Raw genomic sequence first — 21,227 nt, 5'->3', positions numbered from 1 at the left:
AGCGAATGCTAACTGCATATTTGGGTTGAACCAGGCTATGTGTCTGTTAAAAAGTTACGCTGCCCTTAACCGGTGGTAGACCACATGGAACAGCAAAGTCGTTCGATAAATATGTTCGCTGAATAAGTTCAAGTTAAGAAATAGACCAAACTCCTCTTATCACAGGAATTAAAAATACGAGACCCAAGATAAAACCCGACGGCATGGAAAGAATCGACATTACAGTGTATAAAACCAATTTAAAAGGCTCTCTGTTTATTGGAATCAAGAAGTGATAAAACGTATGGAAATATTGGTGTACTATTAACTATTAACTATGATACTCAATAACAGTGAGATGTCAACTATATTGAGGCATGATGATTCCAAAGTTAACATCTGAACAAAATGGAGCCCCGCAACAGAAGTTAACTTATCTTGAGAACTATAAACGTAAATAAATAAAGAGATGCGTAATATGCAATCAAGTTTTTTTGTGTGAAGACAATGTATTGGGACAATTACAGACTTGTTCGGCAAAATAGGTTATAATTATAAGTTAGAAAAATGTGTCATGCAAAAGTGATTATAATGTTTCAGTTTGTTTTATTTGCTTTTACAACATATGTTATTCACAGGCCTATGTAACAATAACAATGCTCTCTGCAAGTAGGCACTTGACTGGGTACAAACAATTTTATTTTCAGAGCTATACCAATAGTTATCTGAATTCATGAAACAAATTTCAAAACAACTTGTTTCATACCAAGACTATTCAATGTATGTATATTATAACTAATAAATAATTTAATTACAAAAGCAATGTGATTTCAATCAACAGTGCTGCTTTTAAATGAAAGATATAGCAGTACATATGGTTGTACAGTCTAACACCAGATGGCTAAAATCTTACAATACATACTTATTTAGTTACATAGCGTCGGGGATAGTGCAATACCGCGTAACTAACAAATGCAGTAAGGTCCAATTACCACGTACATTGTTTGAATTTCGAACTCTTACGACTTTGTTAGTTGCGCGGTATTGCACTATCCCCGACGATAGTCATGATCTTATTATTTTATTTATTAGAATAAAAAGTAACGATTAGATGTTACAATTAATCTCCATAAACTACAATTATTTCGACTGCAGAGTCAGGTGTCAGTATGTCTTTTTTAGGATTCCGTAGCCGAATGGCAAAAAACGGAACCTTTATAGATTCGTCATGTCCGTCTGTCTTTCCGTTTATGTCACAGCCACTTTTTTCCGAAACTATAAGACCTATACTGTTCAAACTTGGTAAGTAGATGTATTCTATAAACCGTATTAAGATTTTCACACAAAAATAGAAAAAAAAAACGATAAATTTTGGGGGTTCCCTATACTTAGAACTGAAACTCAAAAAATCTTTTTGCATCCAACCCATACGTGTGGGGTATCTATGGATAGGTCTTCAAAAATGATATTGAGGTTTCTAATATATTTTTTTTCTAAACTGAATAGTTTGCGCGAGAGACACTTCCAAAGTGGTAAAATGTCCCCTCCCCTGTAACTTCTAAAATAAACGAACGATAAAACTAAAATAAAATATATGATATACATTACCATGCAAACTTCCACCGAAAAGTGGTTTGAACGAGATCTAGTAAGTAGTTTTTTTTTTATACGTCATAAATGGTACGGAAACCTTCATGGGCGAGTCCAACTCGCACATGGCCGCTTTTTTGTTCTTAAATTCTTCTAGAAATACAGAATATACATGAGAAAAGTTGAGTAGGTTGGTAAGAAAGACCGGGACAGGCAAACAATTCCCCTACCTACACCGTACAAGCTATAAAAGTAAAAATAGTATATGACTTGCCTGCATATATGACTTAAGAAGCCACATATAAATTCAAATTAATAAAATTCGATCATGTAGGTACTGCACATATATAGTTTTAAAGTCAAGTGTAAAAATATGCCTCAATATACATTTTTCATTTATATTTTTGTATGCACCCATATTTTTACGCTTGACTATACAATTGCCTACCTAATGGTAATGATGAACATATCTGAAGTCCCTAAATACGTATATAACATTTTAAACCTAACCTACCCAAATAGCTCTGAGTTCAGTCACAAGAAAGGCCCTTTCTGTTACATTGATTTTACTTAGTTAACCATCCTCATGTCAGAAGCTCTGCAATAGGCCATGCATGTTTATATAGATTATTTATTTACACCCCAAGAAAAAAGATAATATGATTAGAAAGAAGCAATTAAAATAACCAGTATGAATAAAAATATAAGGTGGTAAGATTGAGAAATAAGTCTTGAGTTGTTGATCTACTCTCCAGATAACCTTTTACTTCCATAACTTCCATTAGTCAATTTGTTGTCATGAAGGATATCATATCATATTATATGTATGAGATAAGTGGTACTTGCTCTGCTATGCCAGAAATTATGTCAGAAAATAATTAAATACATATTATTTTAATATTAATTGGTTAGTTGAAATAAACTCTCCGGATAACCTCTTACCTTCATTAGTCAATCTGCAACCTAAAGTAAAGAGAATATGCCAGTGTGAGATAAATAAAGTTAGATAGGGTAACTTGAAATATATTTAATAATCAAAATTGTAAATTAGATTATATTTATAATATTTTATTTCTAATAAACAACAAGTTTCTTCATATTACTTTAAACAATTAAAATTTGCCATTTATTCATATCTTGAATTACTTCTCTTCTCTTGTACATTACTTTCATCGTGTATTCCTTATCAAATGATTCAAATCAAACCTGAAATGAAAGCAAAGTGATGTTACTATACATACATATTTTGTGTTCCTCTTCAAGTATCTACAGGTATAAAGAAAATGCTGAGAACAGTCAGCTTTAATTTAAAGTACAAAAGTAACTTGAACATTCTATTTACTACTAATTAGCAGTTGTGTCATTAAAAAATTGAGCCTGCACTGCCTGGATATGAAAGAAAAATTGCTGTATAAAAGTATGTACAAACAACAACACACCTAACTGACCATTAAAGACAGAGCAGAGAGAAAATGAAAGAGATAAATATATGTGTATTATGTCAACTTCAAATTAAATAACATTTGCGTATGTATGACGTGCCTTTGTCACTGTAGTTGTTTGAGCATCAGATCTCTATTATACTCTGAGAAGGTATAGGATTTATTGCAACAAGACACGTGAATTTGTCAAAAATATATTTTAGCTTTCGGACGGATGTGGACAGTATAAATTAAAAAAAAACTATATTATTTTTGATGAATTGATGATTCTATAGGTGTTTAATATTTTTACTCTGTTATCTTTATTCATATATTTATAATTCAGTTTTTCACTGCATTTTCGTTTATATTTCGATTGACAATAAAATGCAGAAAAGGTGAAAAAAAAAAAAAACTTAAATTTTACCTCGCTTATTTATTGCTATTAAAATTTATACGGGATGTGCCCTCCTTCATTGTCTAGAACTAAATTAATCCTAGAATGCATATTCGCCACCATATTCCAAAAGTTCCCAAGTGTGAAATACCACTTGACTCAAATTTTCTTTGTTTCGGACGTCGCTTGGATCCCAATTGAGAACCATTTATCAAATATCAAATATCAAACATTTATTCAGCAAATAGGCCACAGGGGCACTTTTACATGTCCATTTTTACAAACAATAAATTAAAAAAAAAAAACAATTACAAATATCGAATCTATGAAATAATAAATACTTTATTAGAGATGTATTTGTATACTGTCTCTAAATGTCAAATTACACAAAAAAAACTATGATAAAAAAATAAAACCATAAAATACTAAAATTCTTTAGAGATGTATAAGTCTCTAAGTGTCAGAGATAAAATATAAAAATATATATTAAATTATCCTTAGAGATGTAGAGGGTCGCCAAGGCTTGAATTCTTATATAAATAATTAAAAGACAAAAAAATTAAAACAGACAAGAACCGAATGAAGTGTCTCACGTTAATGTCACTCAAAAGTAAAGTTACATACTTTAACATAACCTGTACCCCGCGTAAGCTTAAACAGACCGGTCTCCACAAACAGCACCCGTTCACGAGTATGACGTGTATCTCAGCCATCGCCTCCCTCAACCTTCATTCGGGAAAGTGGCGACCCGATCAACGACGCCACCGTAAGTAAAGACTTTTAAGCGAGCATGACATGTTCAAGCTGCCGGGTTGTATTAATATAAATATAATAAAAAAAATTGTGAGATACAACATTTGTGCTTGTAAGTTACATTAAAGACGGAATAGCGCCACACAAACGCGACTACATATTATTCATAAGGAGTGCCTACCTATAAAATTAAATTATAAATTTAAATTGACTTAGAGATGTATAGGTCTCTAAGTGTCCAAATCATTAAAATAGGTATTAAAATAAAATGAAATTTAAAATAAAATAAAATTTAAAATAAAATAAAATTTAAAATAAAATAAAATCTTAGAGCTGTATAAGGTCTCTAAGTGTCCAAAACTAAAATAATACAATCAAACGAGAACATGATGTTCTCTTGTGTCAGTTCTACTGGACGCTAGTATGGTTATTTCACATGAAGAAAACGAAAACACTATTACTGACATTTTTATCATACTATCAAGATCAAGCTACTGGCTTAAAGGCATCCTTATCATCTATGAAATCATTCACAGCATAATACGCCTTACTTAACAAAGAGCTCTTAACGTGTGACTTAAATTTGTTAAGAGGCAAATTCACTATATCAGTGGGAACTTTGTTATAAAAACGTGTACAGTTCCCGACGAAAGACGTACTAACCTTACGGAGGCGGTGGGCGGGCACAGCAAGTTTATGCTTGTTTCTAGTGTTATAGTTATGGATATCACTGTTAAGCTTGAATTCGTTAATGTTTTTCCGAACATACATAATATTCTCAAGTATGTATTGAGATGCAACGGTAAGAATGCTTGCATCTTTAAATTTCTCTCTTAGGGATACTCGAGCGCCCAGTCCATAGATGGAACGTACAGCTCGCTTTTGCAGTACAAATATTGTCTGAATGTCTGCCGCTTTTCCCCACAACAGAATTCCATACGACATAACACTATGGAAGTAACTAAAGTAAACCAGCCTGGCCGTCTCTACGTTTGTTAGCTGTCTGATTCTCCTCACTGCATAGGCTGCTGAACTAAGTTTGCCGGCTAAAGTGGCTATATGTGCATGCCATTGCAGTTTTGAGTCTAAAGTGACTCCCAGGAAAACAGTTCGATCTTCAAATTCCAGCGTATCACCTTTTATTTTAATCTTGCTGTTATTTACCTGCTTGACGTTAGGTAGCGTAAATTTGATGCATTTGGTTTTCTTTGCGTTCAAAAGCAAATTGTTTGCCGTAAACCAGTTTAATACGGTAGATAGCGCGTCATTAATGCTCTCGAATCTATTTTCCTTTCTGTTCACTTTAAATATAAGGGAAGTGTCATCTGCAAACAACACTATATCATGTCTTTCTTGCACAACTTTTGGTAGGTCATTGATGTATACCAAAAACAGGAAGGGACCAAGAATTGAACCTTGCGGCACTCCGAGGGCTACCGGGGACCCAGCCGATTGAGTTCCATTAATAACTACTCGCTGAGTTCTATTCGAAAGGTACGATGAGACAAGGTCAAGGGCACTAGCTTTTATCCCATAGTGGCTTAATTTTCTCTTTAAATTTTCGTGATCAACGCAATCAAATGCCTTCGACAGATCACAGAAAATTCCAATAGCATCTTGAGCTTTTTCCCAAGCGTCAAAGATGTGTTTTAGAAGTACCACACCGGCGTCAGTAGTTGATCGACCTCTGGTAAAACCAAATTGATTGCTATCAAGCAGTTTATTTCTGTTGAAATGTGACGATAGTTGATTTAGAATAAGTTTCTCGAACACTTTGCTTAATGCCGGTAGTATTGAAATAGGTCTAAAGTTTGTGGAGTCGGTTCTTGTTCCTGATTTAAACAACGGGATAATTTTGCTATGTTTCATAATATCTGGAAAAATTCCAGCATCAATGCATCTGTTGAAAATCTCAGCTAAGTATGGTGCAATCGATTCAATAATGGAATGTAATACTTTGACTGACAGACCCCATAGGTCTTCTGTTTTCTTTATATTTAATGACCTAAAAGTCTTAAGAACTATGTTCGGAGTGACATACGAAAATTTGAAAATTTCTGTACATTCCGCCACATTTGTCTTCAAAATTTCTTCAGCGACGTCTGGCGATGAATTAAGAGACTTTGTTGTTTCTACCGGTATATTCGAGAAAAACCGCTCAAAATGATCTGCCACTTCACGGTCAGAACTTACTAAAGTGTCAGCAATTCGTACGGTGTAGTGCGGATCCTTCATCTTACGTTTTCCAGTTTCATTGCCGATTACTTGCCATACAGTTTTAACTTTATCACTAGAACTTAGGATCTTTTTGGACAAATAATCAGCTTTAGCGGCGACACACATCATCTTAAAAGATTTAGAAAAATTCTTAACGTACTCCAGAAATTCCGGCCTTTTATCAGTTGCTTTTAAATCATACAAGTCGTATAGTCGGCGTCTTTTCTCGTGAATATCCGGCGTAGCCCAGTCGCAAAATTTAGTCTTGGCCTTGCCTTTCACCTTCTTCTGAATGAAACAGGCATCAAATTCCGTTTTAATACAGTTAAACAACTCGGAACTCAAACAGTCAGGGTTATCCTGATTACATGAAAGACAACATAATTGTTTAGTGATTTTACGATTGAATAAATCTAGGCGCTTTTCGGAAATCGGCCTGCACATGGTATCTAGAGGAATTTCTTCAGTTTTCCCGCTGAAAGACGCTTTTAATCCACAGTGATCAGAACTTAGGTTGTTAATAACAGATTTACTAATCGCATCCTTGTTACTAAAGATGTTATCTATACATGTAGCACTGGTTGCTGTGATTCGAGTAGGCTCACAAAATACATTGACTAAATTGAAGGATTTAAAAGTATTTAATAACCTTCCACAAAATGGCGAATTTTCAAGTAAGTTAATATTAAAATCGCCACACACAATTATATTTTTCGGAGTTCTAAAAATACTACTAAGTACTTCATCTATGACCGATTCAAATAAGTTATAGTCCGCCGATGGGGGCCTGTACACGCATACAATTATAAATTGTTCCAACTCAACACAGGAAAGTTCTATATGCCGTTCCACAGACATGTCAACAATGTCTCTACGTTCCTTACTTTTTAAATTATGTTTCACCATTATCAATGACCCGCCGCGATTGCAGGATTTCCTAAAAAAAGAACTTACTATATTATGATTATTGAAATTAAACATAAACTCATGACCTTTAAGCCAGTGTTCAGTAATACAGAGAACGTCAATATTGTCGGACTGTAAAAACAAATCAATTTCAAGTTCCTTACAGGCAAATCCTTGGATATTTTGGTGAACTAAGTTCAATAAATCGGTTTTACTAAACATACTAGCATCGCAGTGATCAATAGGAACGGAGCCGGCTGGTGCACACGTTGTCGTAGCGGTTAGTTTAAATTCAAATCTCCAGACGGCTCCATCTCAAAACCTACGCTACCAAGGCGTAAAATACTACGTGACTTAAGGCTATTAGACGCCGCGCTAGCCACGACGGGGTCTTCAATATTATATGCTAACAGGTTAGCACACTCTACTAGACATCTTCTGGGTAGGTAGGTTCTTTTATGGGACATAACAAAATCTTGTATAAATTTATTCGTATCAAAATACGAAATCGTACTACTGTACAAGGAAAGGTTATACAATAAAGAATTGTAGTGAAATACCCTTTTATTGACCTTGCTCGACATTCTATATGGGAGCGCACAGATAATTATTTTTGCAACCTCTCTCTGGTCAATCGCCGACAGCGTAGCGGATAATTTTAAAATATCTCGCTTAGTACAGTCTATACTATTCCCTAAGAAAACGATAAGCGTGGAGGCGCGGTCAAACTCGCCTGTAGAAATACATTCTATCAGTCGATCGGCGGAGGTCCCCGGGTGACAGTTGTTGAGGACGCCCTGCGACAAGCGCTCCGCCAGCAGCGCGCCAAGGCCGGAGCCCACCTCGTCAGAGTATAGGATGGTGCGGCGGGGGCCGCCGCGCGGGCTCGGGGCGCGGCGCGGGGGCGGCGCCCGAGCCGGGGCGGGCGGCGCGGGCGCGCGGCCTGCCGGGGAGCACGGCTCCACGAGGCTCGGCACCACGAGGCTCGGCAGCGAGGCCGCCGGCTCCACGAGGCTCGGCGGCGGGGCCGCCGGCACCACGAGGCTCGGCAGCGAGGCCGCCGGCTCCACGAGGCTCGGCGGCGGGGCCGCCGGCACCACGAGGCTCGGCAGCGAGGCCGCCGGCTCCACGAGGCTCGGCGGCAGGGCCGCCGGCACCACGAGGCTCGGCGGCGGGGCCGCCGGCACCACGAGGCTCGGCAGCGAGGCCGCCGGCTCCACGAAGGGCAGCGGCGTCGGAGCTGGCTCGACATAGGTCAGCAGCGACAAAGCCAGCTTGACAAGGCTCGGCGGCGACGGAGCCAGCTCGACAAGGCACGCCCGCTCAATAAGGCTCGGCGGTGATGATGGCTGCAGTGGCGTCGTGTCCACGGGGCTGGGGGCAGGCTCGGGACTGCGGCGCAGCTCGGGTGCGAGGGAAGCGCGCGAGGCGAAGAGGGCGCGCATCCCTCCATTTGACATTTGGCATTTGACACCAAACGTTCTCAATCGGGTTTAAATCCGGGCTTTTAGCCGGCCACCGAATCAGCTCAACGTCAGGTTGACCTGCTAGCCATTCCTGCACTAATTGGGAGCTGTGTATGGAACTATTGTCCTGTGCCAAATAAATACGACCTTGGGGATAAGCCGTGCGAACTGATGGTAAAAAGACATCTCGCAAGATTTCCACATATTGAGCCCCATTTATCCTGCCACTCACTGTTGTGAGTTTCCCCGGGCCCATAGAACTAATCCAACCCCAAATAGCTAGACCAATCCTTCCACTATTGTATGGCTGTATCACGACAACCATGGAAGGGGTCCTGTGAATGCGTAGCAATCATCTCTGCGTCTTCCGCATCTGTTGTTACTCTTTGACGTGCTAATCGTGGACGGTCTTGTAGTGCTACATCGCCGCCTGCTTCATATCTTTGCAACCACAAGTAACTGTTTGCCTGTGAAAGTGAATTTAACAAAATCGTGATAGGAGTATGTAGTAATATAATATCATTAGTTAAAAACTGAACGCCGAACCATCAACTTATCTTTTTCTATATAATAAATATATAATGATTTATTGAAATCAACTTACTTGCACTCCTGTTGCTCGAGCTATCTCGGCCACACGCATCCCAATCTCTTTCAGGGCTACTATTCTTGCTCTTTCCAACAAAGTTAGACGGGGAGCCATTTTCAAACGTGAATTAATCGAATCGCAATATTAATCGGAAATAAATCCACAAATTCAATATATGGCATTTAATGTCAATAATGACATTGTATCAAACACAAAAGAAAAAATACTGTTTCAAAACTCTTTTGATTAATAGCCCGCATAACTTACCTATAGCGTAGAACACACACATACATACGCATTCAAGTGCGACTCTCTTTCATGCAATATTTCCAATTTCTGAAGTGTATAGCTAGCTGTGTTGTTGTTTGTACTTTGCTTTATAGCCAGTTCACAGCTAAAAGGTAATGCCTTATGCTTAGGGCTCAGAAAATAGTAAGCGATAAGTATTAAACTAATAAGATAACTTACCGAGCAATATAGCTGCTTGTTTGATTCTGGCTTTAGCGGAAAGCACTTGGCAATTGAACAATCATAGTCAGAAATTTCACTTTAAAGTGCCATGATGATACATTGTTTTAAATGTAATCATAAATATATTCAAGAATGGCATGAATTGTTTCATATTTAGACTTCAAACCTGAAAAGAAAGTTTCGCGCCTAGGTACTAAAGTTATCTCGTTGTTGAAAATTTTGAAAACTTTGGCATTTATGACTGGGTTGCTATATGAAAACATAATTCTACCATAAAAATTTTGGTAGAAATCCGTTCATAATAGTGCAACACGATTAGCGATTACGTTCTGTTATTTTATAGTTGGTGCAACGCATTTTATTTAGCAATCGATAAGACCCCCACGTAAGCGTTAAAATTTAGCGAACTGTGCTTACGTTAGCAGGGCCCGATTTTATAAAGTTACAAGTTACAGGTTACAAGAGTACAGGCTACAGGCACCTGTAATGCACTGTGAACGGCTACAGGTGTTTTATAAATACACACAGATAATTACAGTTGTAAAGAACTCATGGTCAATCTAGATTACAAGTGACATCTACAGGTGCGAAGGACATCACTGTTTAAAAAAAAAGTTTTTCATAGATACTCATTGAATTTTGCTGTTGTAAGTGTTTGTTGTTAGTTTTCAACTATTCGTGGAAAATGGCCAGAAATGAAGGTAAAATCCAGTGGTTGAGAGCGGTGTTCGATGCCAAATATACACTTTTCGGGCCGTTTTCAGGTAAACCATTAAGGCAAAGGACGATAGATTTAATGAAATAAATACCTAATAAGTAAATAAGTACTGTTTTACAACCGAGGTTCGTGGGCTATTACATTAAAATATATCGTTTCGGTAGCGGCTTAAAGATACGCTGTGTATCGAAAATTATGAATAGTACACTTTACCATAATGTGTGCACTATACTTATTCGAATAATCGCTTTCTACTCTACTCTAAATAAAGAGACTAATATCAACAACAAACATCGGCACCAATCCTTTTCCTTTTCCTAGTATTTAAAATAAAACGAGTCATTAATAAAACCAATATCAAAAATATTGTCACTTTATTTACTATATATTTCAGATACTTTAACAAAAACTGATAAGGTCAGTGCATGGAAAAGTATATAATATATAAGACTCGGAGGAATCTCTCAGAAGAAAAATCATTTTAATTAATAGTAAAAATTTCGAGCGAGAGAGCGGATCACTGAGAGTACTGAGACACTACTAGTAGCTGCTGTTACACCTATGTCAGTTTCTGTTACAAGTGTACCAACCTACACTTGTAATTTACAATATTTTTATAAAACGCTTGTTCGCTTGTTATGAGTTTAAAACTATTAAACTGCCATATTTTCGTCTATGGTTGAGCTCCAGGCACTTGTACCTGTAACCTGTAAAATTGTCACAGTACTTTTATAAAACGCAAATTGTAAAAAACGGAGCAAGTGTTGCCAGTAAACGCCTGTAACTTTATAAAATTGGGCCCAGGTGGTTTGGTGTAACAGGCCCTTAATTTGCCATTTCTATAGAATACACGCTCTACGCAATAGCTTTTAGATATCCACGGTTTATGAATAACGCCATAATCTTTAGCAACCGTTAAAAACCCGAGCTAAAATCAAAGTGTAAATAGGCGTGCCATAGTGAGACACGTAGTCAACCAGTCAGTGCGGTGAGCAGCGTGTTCATGTGAATATTTGTGTATTAGGGCTAGACTAGCTAAGCAGAGCATATTACCCAGTTACCTGCTTGCGGCTCCCACAGCGTCTCGTAGCGGCGCGATTTGGGTGGCGGCGGCGACGCCGAGCTTCTGAAAGGTGAAGATGATCGTTTCAAGTTCATCCATGATACCTAGTGTGTCTGGGAGTACGCAGTGTTAGGGACGAGGGGCACGTTTACCTGTGCGTGCGAGCGTGCGCTAGGGCGCGCGCGAGCGCGGGCGCGGAGGCGTGGGCGGAGGCGAGCGCGAGCGCGCGGTCCTGGGAGTCGTCGCCGTTCTCGCTGGGCGGCGGCGAGGCGCGCGGCGACGGCGGCTGGCTGAGCGCCTGCATGAGCCGTCCCTTGGACTCGTTCCAGATGCTGGACAGGCGCCCGTCCGGCCCGAACAGCAGCAGGAACGCGTCGATCAGCTCGCGCGACTTCTCCTCCCACTTCGTCAGGATGTCGACGCGCTTCTCGCCGATGTTCGTCATTACCTGAACAAAGATTATGTCAATACACAGGCAACGGGAGAGGGCCCGGACATCGGTGAGATCGGTTACACGTCACCAGAAAAGCACGCGCAAGGTACCTTCTTGCCCTTGTCCTTGAGCTCGTCCATCTTGTTCTGCAGGCGGAACTTTTTCTCGTTGAGAAAGGACACGTTGAGCTCCTTGGCGGAGTAGCCGCGCGCCAGGTTGCGCCGCACGTAGATGTCGTAGTCGCGCACGATCCGCGCCACGATGTCCGACGTCGACACGCCTGCAATAATGACGCAGCCACATGACGTACGGCTCCCGACACCACTACTCCAACACGTATTCCCGCCAGTGGCAACAGAATAACTAAACACGTGCATTATGTTTATGTAGACTGCATCCAATCAAAATTCGTATCTGTGTTAGTTCTAGTTACAATTAACTTGCGAGCACACATGCACACACGTTTCTCCTGAACTCACAAAGAACAAGGCCAGAGTTGCTAACTTCTCAATATACTCGTACCTCGCCGGGCAAGGATGGCAATGCATATATATGAATTTATGATATTTATACGGGTTTTATACGAAAGGAAAATTTAATTAATATCCTTTGCGCTCCAGATATATAATCTACTGATTATCTAATAAAGTCCACATGGATGGAGCCCATTTCACTTCCCTTCAACTTGTAATAATGGTTTTATTTGCAAGGTTAGACTTCCTCTTGAATTAACAAGCATTGACGAGACGGATTCAAATTTTAGTTTAATTAATACAATACAATAAACATATAAGTATACACATATTAAACTAAACTATTACGCACGACAACTTGTTCCATGAGTTGTTAATATGACTTAATGCGGCTCTCCGTCAGTAAGGCTACAACATCACGGGATAATTTTGAATTTCTTTTTTAGTTCGTGGGTACTTGCTATTTGAAAGGCGTTTCACTTCAAGATCTGCTTAAAACACTTTTGAAAACGTCTTTTAAGCAGATCTACTCATTACGAGCTGTGGTTATGAAAGAACGATGAATAGTGATTTCATTATTTTCTTTTCTTTACCAGGCCACTGAGAGGTGGTTCTCCCGATGTACATACCTACTATTTTCCAAATAAAGTCTTAGGGTGACTGCCACTAGAGTATGTAGACTATTCAATGTTACTCCAGGATTATGTACTTAATGAATGAATAAAAGTAGTAAATTTTGACATTGTAATTATTATTCTAGTCTATTTTATTTTGAATTTGACATGTTAATATATTAATTATTTTTGTATTTATTATTTAAACTAATTTTTATTTTACTATGAATCATGATTTCATTGTTATTATGTCAAGATTATTAATTATTTATTATTCTTATTATGTTTGGATATGATTTTATTTTAATGTACTTACTAACCCCTAGCTATAACGATGGTACTAACAATTTTTTATGGAATTCTAGTAGTTCTGAAATAAAAATATTTTATTTTTATTTTTATTTTTAATAAATTATATTGAAATAATAGGAGCAAGGAGGCGCCTACATACGTAGATAACGACATATCATGTATATCCGTTTGGTAGGGTGGTGCAACCGGCAATCTGCGTGCTACAAGGACACCAATAGCATTTTGTATATTAACGTATTTCAGTTCAAATTACGCTTGCACCAGAAACATACTAAAATAAGGAAATTCAACCTTTAAAAAGCAAACAAAGCTGTAGCATTTTACAAGGTCCTGGCAGAGATTGGGTGACAATACTCCGTTTTATTTAAGATCAGAATAGTGGGTTAACTATCTTGCGATTTGAATGAAAACGATTTTAAAAGTGACTATTTTGCCACTTACATTCTTAATCTATAAATAATGGAAAGAAGTAAACGTATAGTTAATATTTTACTATGATGGCTGACGTAATTAAATGAAGAAACGTGAGCGAGTTCGGCATATTTCATTTTGATATTTATCTAATTACAAAAATTGGGATAATTTTCGTGAAGGCGCCTGACCTTCTGTGCGCTCGGTGGCGACGAACATGTCCTTGGCCTTGATCATGGCGTAGGTGTCGTCGCAGTCCTCGGTGATGTAGGGGATGTCGTCGTGCGCCACGAAGTCGATCTTGTGCATCTCCAGGAACGCCTCATCGTATTCCCACGGCGCGTCCCGCACCACCTGCCACATATACACATTATAAGCTATGATTTTGCAAACTTTTATACAGTCTCACATGTCCCGGAGTCTGTAGTCAAATTTGAGGGTTATTCCCACTAGTTACCATCAAGTTGTTACCAGTGGTAACTACTGGGATTTTATTTCCCACCTTTTACCACTGGTAACTAATGGGAAAAAATCCCACTAGTTACCACCAACGCGATTTGGTGGTAACTACTGGGATTTTTTGGTAAAAGGTGGGATTTTTTTCCCTTGGTGGTAACTAGTGGGAATAACCTAAATTTAATCCTAGCAGTCCTAAGAGCCTAGTCGGTAGTGACACTGCCTTCAAAGCAGGAGGTCCCGGATTAAAATCCCAGTAAGGGCATTAATTTGTGTGTTATCACATGATTTTTCGAAAACATGTTTATTACACCCTTTCATTCTTATTCAAGTAGTGCAAAAGTTTTTAGACTATAAGTATATATATATATATATATATTTAATGCCTCAATATAAGTAGGGGCAAAAGCAGTAGAAAAAGGAATTGTAAATTTGAGCTATAGTCTAGAGAAAAAACGAGGGCCTGCCATTACCCAGAAATGGGACAGTCATTAATTGTACACATTAATACTACATATTTATCACCGGAAAACTCACGTAACTGTTATGTCAAAAATAACTATCTAAATTAATATGTAGTTACAAATTAAAGTATCTACTGCGATGTTGCGATTGCGATTGCAAATGGTGAGTGAGATATAGGATTCAAAATCTTCCTCATCGTGCTCACTTAAATTGGTGTCCATGTTATAAAATGAATGAATTATGGCAACTTGCTCCGTGTTCTTGGGGGTAAATTTGTTTCTTAATTTATTAAAAACCCATTTGTGTGCCGAAAATGATCGTTTAACATCTACTGATGTTAGCGTTGCATGTTTTAGGCTAAACCTACACTCTTCCATTGAAGCCATTTCTCTGACTATATCTACATCCGGATTTCTATCCAAAACCAGTTCTAGCTTTCTCACAGTGTCACTTCCGTTCAAGCTTAATGTACCTACTCCTTACTATGTCTATTGTCAGAAAACTTTCATCTATTGGAATTGTTGTACATTCTAACTTCTCTATTGATTGAAGTATAATTTGGTAAGATTGTTTTATAAAATTAAACTCGTCTTTTAAATTTTCAATCCTAAACAGTGCTTGAGCTTTTTTTATAGTAATGGCCTCGTTTGCGTTCAATTGCATTACGATGTTTTGAATAACATCAAAATGTTTATCGTAGTAAATACAAGCATTTAACCAGGTGCCTCATCTAGTTATTATAGGTTCTGGTGGTAAAGGCACATTTGGAGCGTGGTCCTTAAAAAACCGAACGCGATGGGGTGACATTTGATATCACAGAATTCACACATTTTTGTACGACCGTACCTGTTTGCGGCTCTGTGTAACCCATGAGCTAAGCAAGTAACGTGCTTTACTATTCTGTAGTTTTTCTTTCAAATTTTGCCAGCTGCAATCATGTGCGCAGCACCATCAGTACAGAATATCAAAAATTTATTTAAATTTTCGGAGTAGTTGTCCTGCCACAAACATTTTAAACTTTCGTCAACCGCAGATGCAACTGTTTTAGCGTTTACAAGTTTAACGACTTTACATGCTAGTAAATATGGTATTTGTAATGCATCATCTAGTGATTTTATAATTACGTTTACCACGCAGTTGCCAACATCATCAAGCGTTTCATCTACTGCAAGCCATAAGTTAGTATCCAAAAAAATATTTCTTATTTTGTGAACTGTTGCACTATACATTTGAGCAAGGTAATACTTTCTTAAGACAGTCTCTTCAGGAAGTTTTCTGTTTTTGTCGAGATAATTTTCAAAGAACTTTCTACATTCTGGATGATTTACTCATATCCAAGGGATGGTGCACGCAAATACACATAAGTCGTAAACAAAGGTATCGTTTTGGTTTCCACAATTTATTTGGTGATTTTTACTTTTAACATGTTTTTTAATGTTATATTTTTTCATTTGTGTTAGATATATTTCACATGATATACAGTACACGCTATTGTTATCCTTATATACAATATTATCGTATGGTTCAATCCACTTCAAAATTGTCGATTCTGGTGGGTCATTCATATTGTTTCATTTATATTTCTGCTGTCGTGCTGTTTTAAATTATTAGCCTAGAGTATTACAAAAACACATATAGCAAATTTATTTTGTCGTATTTACAGTTTAGTTTTTGGCCCGTAATCAATTAAGGTTGTATATGGTTAAAAAGTATATTGATTGACTGTGAGAGAGCAAGAGAAATAGATTTTTTGAGTAAAGGAAATATCATATAAAATTTGAATGTATTCATTCAATCATAAAAAGTTAGTAGATAATAACGACTCCATTTCCTGCTCTGTTCAAAATGCCACCCCTTGTCCGTACACTAGTAATTAGTTATGTGCCGCCGAGAAATCACGCACTTACCGTAAATCTCATTGGTGTAAATTACCGAGAACTTTCCGTGACGTGTAAGCTTAAGGATATTTAGGTAAGAATTAAATTTGTTTATAACTTCAAAAATATTATAGTATGTTCTCGTTTTTTTAATGTGAATTAATGTTATTTAAAATGTGGTAAATTTGTATAACTTAAATTCTTCTTCCTCTTTCTCCGAGTGTCAGTTTTATCTGGGGTCGGGCCTCGTTGTTAGGTGACGCTTTATCCTGGGTTACCATAGAGCAGGGGTGGCCAACAGGTCGATCGCGACTGTTAGTCCAGTCGATCGTGGCAAGTCAAAAATTTTTAAATACGTAGATCAGTTTCATTTAAGGTTTCAAGAAGTATGTAATTGGTAGATCGCACAGGGTTTCGTTAGTAAACAGGAGATCTTAGGTCTAATCAAGTTAGCCACCCCTGCCATAGAGATTAGGTCCTGGGCTTTCATCTCCCTCTTTGTCAGTAATAGGGGCGAATCTTCTCTCACTTATACATTGCATTACCCAGATGAGTAACATCGCTGGTCCTGCGCAGCATCTTCATTGGAGCTGTGTGCATCTGCTGTTCATGCTTTTTTGCCATTGTCCACCACTCCGCATGATACATCAAGGCAGGTTGAACAGATATCACACAGTACTCTAGTTAGATTAACGATCGCCATTCCAGCCAACGGTGTTAACTCCATGGCTGACTGAGCATCAGTTATGAGATGAGTACAGAGCATAGGTACTTAACGTGCGTGACTCAGGCTAATGTTGGCAATTGTAACGTTGCAAGATGTTTCTTCTTTACCGCCAAAGTTACGATCCATGTTCTCTGTTTTTGGGCAACTGACTCCGAGACCATGTCGGTTCAAATCATTCGCCCATTTGTTAAGGGTCTCATTTGTTATTTTAAGCAAGCAGAGCCCGCCATACCAAAGTCCTTGTTATACTTTCAAATGCCATCTCTAGATCAACAAATATTATAAAATGTAGAAATTTTCTTTATTGATGAGAAATGTCTTCATCAGTACTCGGCTTGTCTGTAAGTATGACCTCTTTTGTCCCCATAGTTTTCTTTCATTATTCTATGCTGAATCACAGGACGCAAAACATAAAGCGACTAATGTTGCCTATTATTATTCGTTCCGTCAAGATAAAACAACTAAGTTATAATTGAACTTATGATTTATCATAAAGGTCAGTAAAAGATAGCACACATTATGTTTATTAGCGGTAAGCGGCAGCGTTCGACGAATTTGCTACTGGTAGAAATCGATATGAGAAGAGTATTACCATGGCATGCATGTTTAAAGCGTTCGTACAGAGTACATTTCGTATTTTTGCCCTATTAGTCCTCCTCTGTATCACGCTTGTCATATTTCGATTGTTATTTGCAAACAATAGTTATTAAGAGGGAAGAATAGCTTTGCGATCCTAGCGAAATAAAGGTACTTTTCTATGAAATTCCATTACGGAAGTAGACGTTTTCCACTAACTAAATCATCGCTTCAGCATAATATATTCTAGGTTTATAGGTTTCGCTTTTTTGGTTTAATAAAAAAAATTGTTGTATTGCATATTTTGAAAAAAAAAGGGAAACCTATAAATCTAGTTTTTCATCGTGTCAATAACATACAAAAAAAAATATTAAAAATAGAAAATATTTAAAATTGGAAAAACGTTCTCTTTATGTATGGACGATCACGTAGTATACTTCCCACTGAAACCAGTAACACAAATAAATAATAGCTGTGAACCACGACTATGGGTATTTTTTATAGTATCTGCTTCGTTATGAAAATATATTGTTTTAATATATTTTTGTGATCTTCTTTAATACCCTGAATTTATTGTAATGTCTCATTTGTTAGATACCTTTTACTCTGAATAAATATGTTTACTTCAAGTCGGATCAATTGCTTTTTTCGTTGATTGTTATCAGAGTTATTAGTTGTATATTAATAATGCAAGGGGCTTGAATATCGCGCCATTCACTGGAAGAACCTGACCATAAAAGAGAATATGTGTATCCTATCGCATAAGACACAGTCCTATCGTATATTTCAAATGGAGTCTTCGATATTAAGCACGTGCTACACGGCTGGCAAGTAGGTTTCCGTCCAAGATGACCTTGATAGCGTGTAGTTAGCCACCAAATTGTATTGCGCCAAGATTAGGGTCTGGGCCTAATCGGGGTGCGACCTTGGACCGCTGGAAACACTTTAAGCTATTAAATGAATGGAACCTATAAAATAACAATTTTTGTTATTAGCAAGCGAAATTATCCGGTAGGTTCGAGACTGAAAGACAAGAGGGGTTACCTCGTCGACGTAGCGGCAGTGGCGGACGGCCTCGTAGCGCTCGTCCTCCGTCATCACCGTGCGTCCCTTACGACTGTGCGTCAGCTGGTCGTTGCACACTGCAAGTTAAAAAATTTATTGCATTACTAGTGAGCTCATGTACATACACAGCCAGATCACATTAGAGATGCGTTAAGCGACGTAGCTGAGGATGTCTAGGTATGTCACCAAATTACAATCGGATGTTTTAAGAAGGCATTTTTCAGAGCCAATCGAGCCAAGAATCCATGATACCCGCATCGTTACATAGCAGCTCAAATCACATGAAAACGGTCACTTAGTTACAGTCAGCTTAGATCTTGCTCTGCATTGGGCTACCTCTCACATCTGTGAAAAAACAGTTTTAGACATTCTAATCATAATTGACCTTCGCAGCAAAGCGGCAGAGAGAGCGTAGGTATCATTAGATCTACATGAAATCAAGGTAAGCTTATTATTACACGTATCTACTCGTGATCGCCAACTGATACGGGGTAGTACAGATAATTGTGTAAATTGTACAAATTGCAAGAATGTTATCTTCACACTTGCTTTTATCTTACGATTAAATCGTGCGACATATTCTAACCAATGAGTTGTTTCCTAATAATTCTAATTTAATCACGCCCATCTGGTAAGCTGACAGGCGTAATTAATATAATATGTAGTTCGATATTTGCTATTGCAATAATAATGTAATATTTGACCAATATGAATGCACAAGATGAGAGAAAACACTCGCACAGCGGACATAGATTGCAGTGCACAAGATTAAATTCTACCTATTAAAAGCTATTGGGAAACACAGTTAATAATATATCTGTTTTAAGTAGAAAGACGCGGGGAAGGTCATGTTCGTATCACTAGTACAGAAGAGAAGGCACAGCACGAGAAGGTCTACCTACTACTACTACTATTATTATCAGTTTAGTATATGGTTTGAGAGACAAGTGGTTAGGTAACAGCGGTTGTTTTAAATTCAGGAGGCTAACTGCCTCTATCATCTACAGTATAAAGAAACTATCACATTTTATCTAAGTTCTAAACTATGCCGTTTGCTGAAAAAGAGGTTGTTAACCAAGGGCTGGAAGGCACTTATTTCTGTTGGGGTAGTTTCTCTCTTTTCTCACTGCGTTTGAGCGCCAATAGTCCCGAGATTATAATGGTGCCTTTCACCAGAGTTAAACACTACATTTCATTTCGAATACGAGGAAAGCAAAATACATATGTATTAAAAAAAAACATGACTGAGTATAAACTTAAATAGTATTCCTTGACCTTTTAATTAACACTCTCAGCGCCGTAGATAAAATGAATTTTTTTTCATGGCAGGCCATGTCGATCGCCTGCCGCCCCAAAAAAAACGAGTCCAGAAGGCCGCTGTGATATTTAGTCGGCCCACATTGATTCTGTTGTAGCAGACAAGTATGATCTTTTAACAACTTTACCAGCAGGCCACGTGAGTCGCCGGCGTACCAATAGCAGAAACTCATACTCATGATAAATTTTTCGCTCTTGACAAGTCAACTTTTTTAACACAGCAGGCCAAAATATCCATTGACCATTTTTTGGAACCAAGTATTCAAAAATCAGGTCACGCGCCTGCACAGACACGTGCGTAAACCAATACTGTAAATCCGCGTGGATATACTAGTATATACAACAATCTCTGTTAACAATCTGTTATATATTACAATTATCAAACCATTTAAAGTTTAATAAGACGATGATAAGATAAGATAAATATAAGATAATTGCCATGCCCTACCAGGGCCCATGTGAAACAATTATGTACCTACCATGGATGCAATAAATATATGAATATGTATCCAGTTTCTAGAAAAAAAAATGTATTCCTTACCACACCTCGCATGTAAAAATAATGTTATTGTGGCAAAAATTGAAATATAAGTTCTTTTTATGGTCAAACTCAAATTTAAACGACATAAATAAAATTTCATAGCAAATTCTTGTATTCTGTATCTGCATTATACGAGAAGAGGAGTCGTAAGATAAAAATTTGGTAATTTGATTTGTGTGGGATCACTGCGTACCACGTGGCCTGTCGGTAAAGTTAACACTTTGGCCCGCCGGCCGCCCACATGGCCTGCTGATAAAGCCCATTAAAACTGATGAAAATCATAGTGGCCTGCGGCACTGGAACTTTTGTGGACCACGACAATAATTCCCTTTTTTTCGCTCAACCGTTATATATATAACAACGGAAAGCGGTGGTGACCGAGTGGATATG

General features: G+C 37.8%; 1 protein-coding gene across 10 annotated transcripts in view; it reads right to left on the bottom strand.

Annotated features, from left to right (window-relative positions):
- The window catches only part of LOC133528557 (choline-phosphate cytidylyltransferase B-like), a 37,090-nt gene that overhangs the window by 6,538 nt on the left and 9,325 nt on the right, over positions 1 to 21,227 (bottom strand). For 7 of the 10 annotated variants that reach the window (XM_061865985.1, XM_061866009.1, XM_061866017.1 and 4 more), the window contains 5 exons: positions 18,959 to 19,056; positions 14,005 to 14,167; positions 12,114 to 12,283; positions 11,723 to 12,018; positions 11,569 to 11,633 (listed from right to left, as the gene is read on the bottom strand). In XM_061865985.1, coding sequence (XP_061721969.1) covers positions 11,569 to 11,633; positions 11,723 to 12,018; positions 12,114 to 12,283; positions 14,005 to 14,167; positions 18,959 to 19,056 — 792 coding nt within the window. Of the gene's footprint in view, positions 1 to 2,004; positions 2,776 to 11,560; positions 11,634 to 11,722; positions 12,019 to 12,113; positions 12,284 to 14,004; positions 14,168 to 18,958; positions 19,057 to 21,227 lie in introns of those variants that run through there. The other 3 variants (XM_061866039.1, XM_061866048.1, XM_061866032.1) reach the window with 3 other exon arrangements.

The sequence above is a fragment of the Cydia pomonella genome, chromosome 1 (genome assembly GCF_033807575.1).
Source record: "Cydia pomonella isolate Wapato2018A chromosome 1, ilCydPomo1, whole genome shotgun sequence".
NCBI lineage: Eukaryota > Metazoa > Arthropoda > Insecta > Lepidoptera > Tortricidae > Cydia > Cydia pomonella.
Note: the sequence above shows the minus strand (reverse complement) of the source record. Positions and strands in the feature narration are given on the sequence as shown.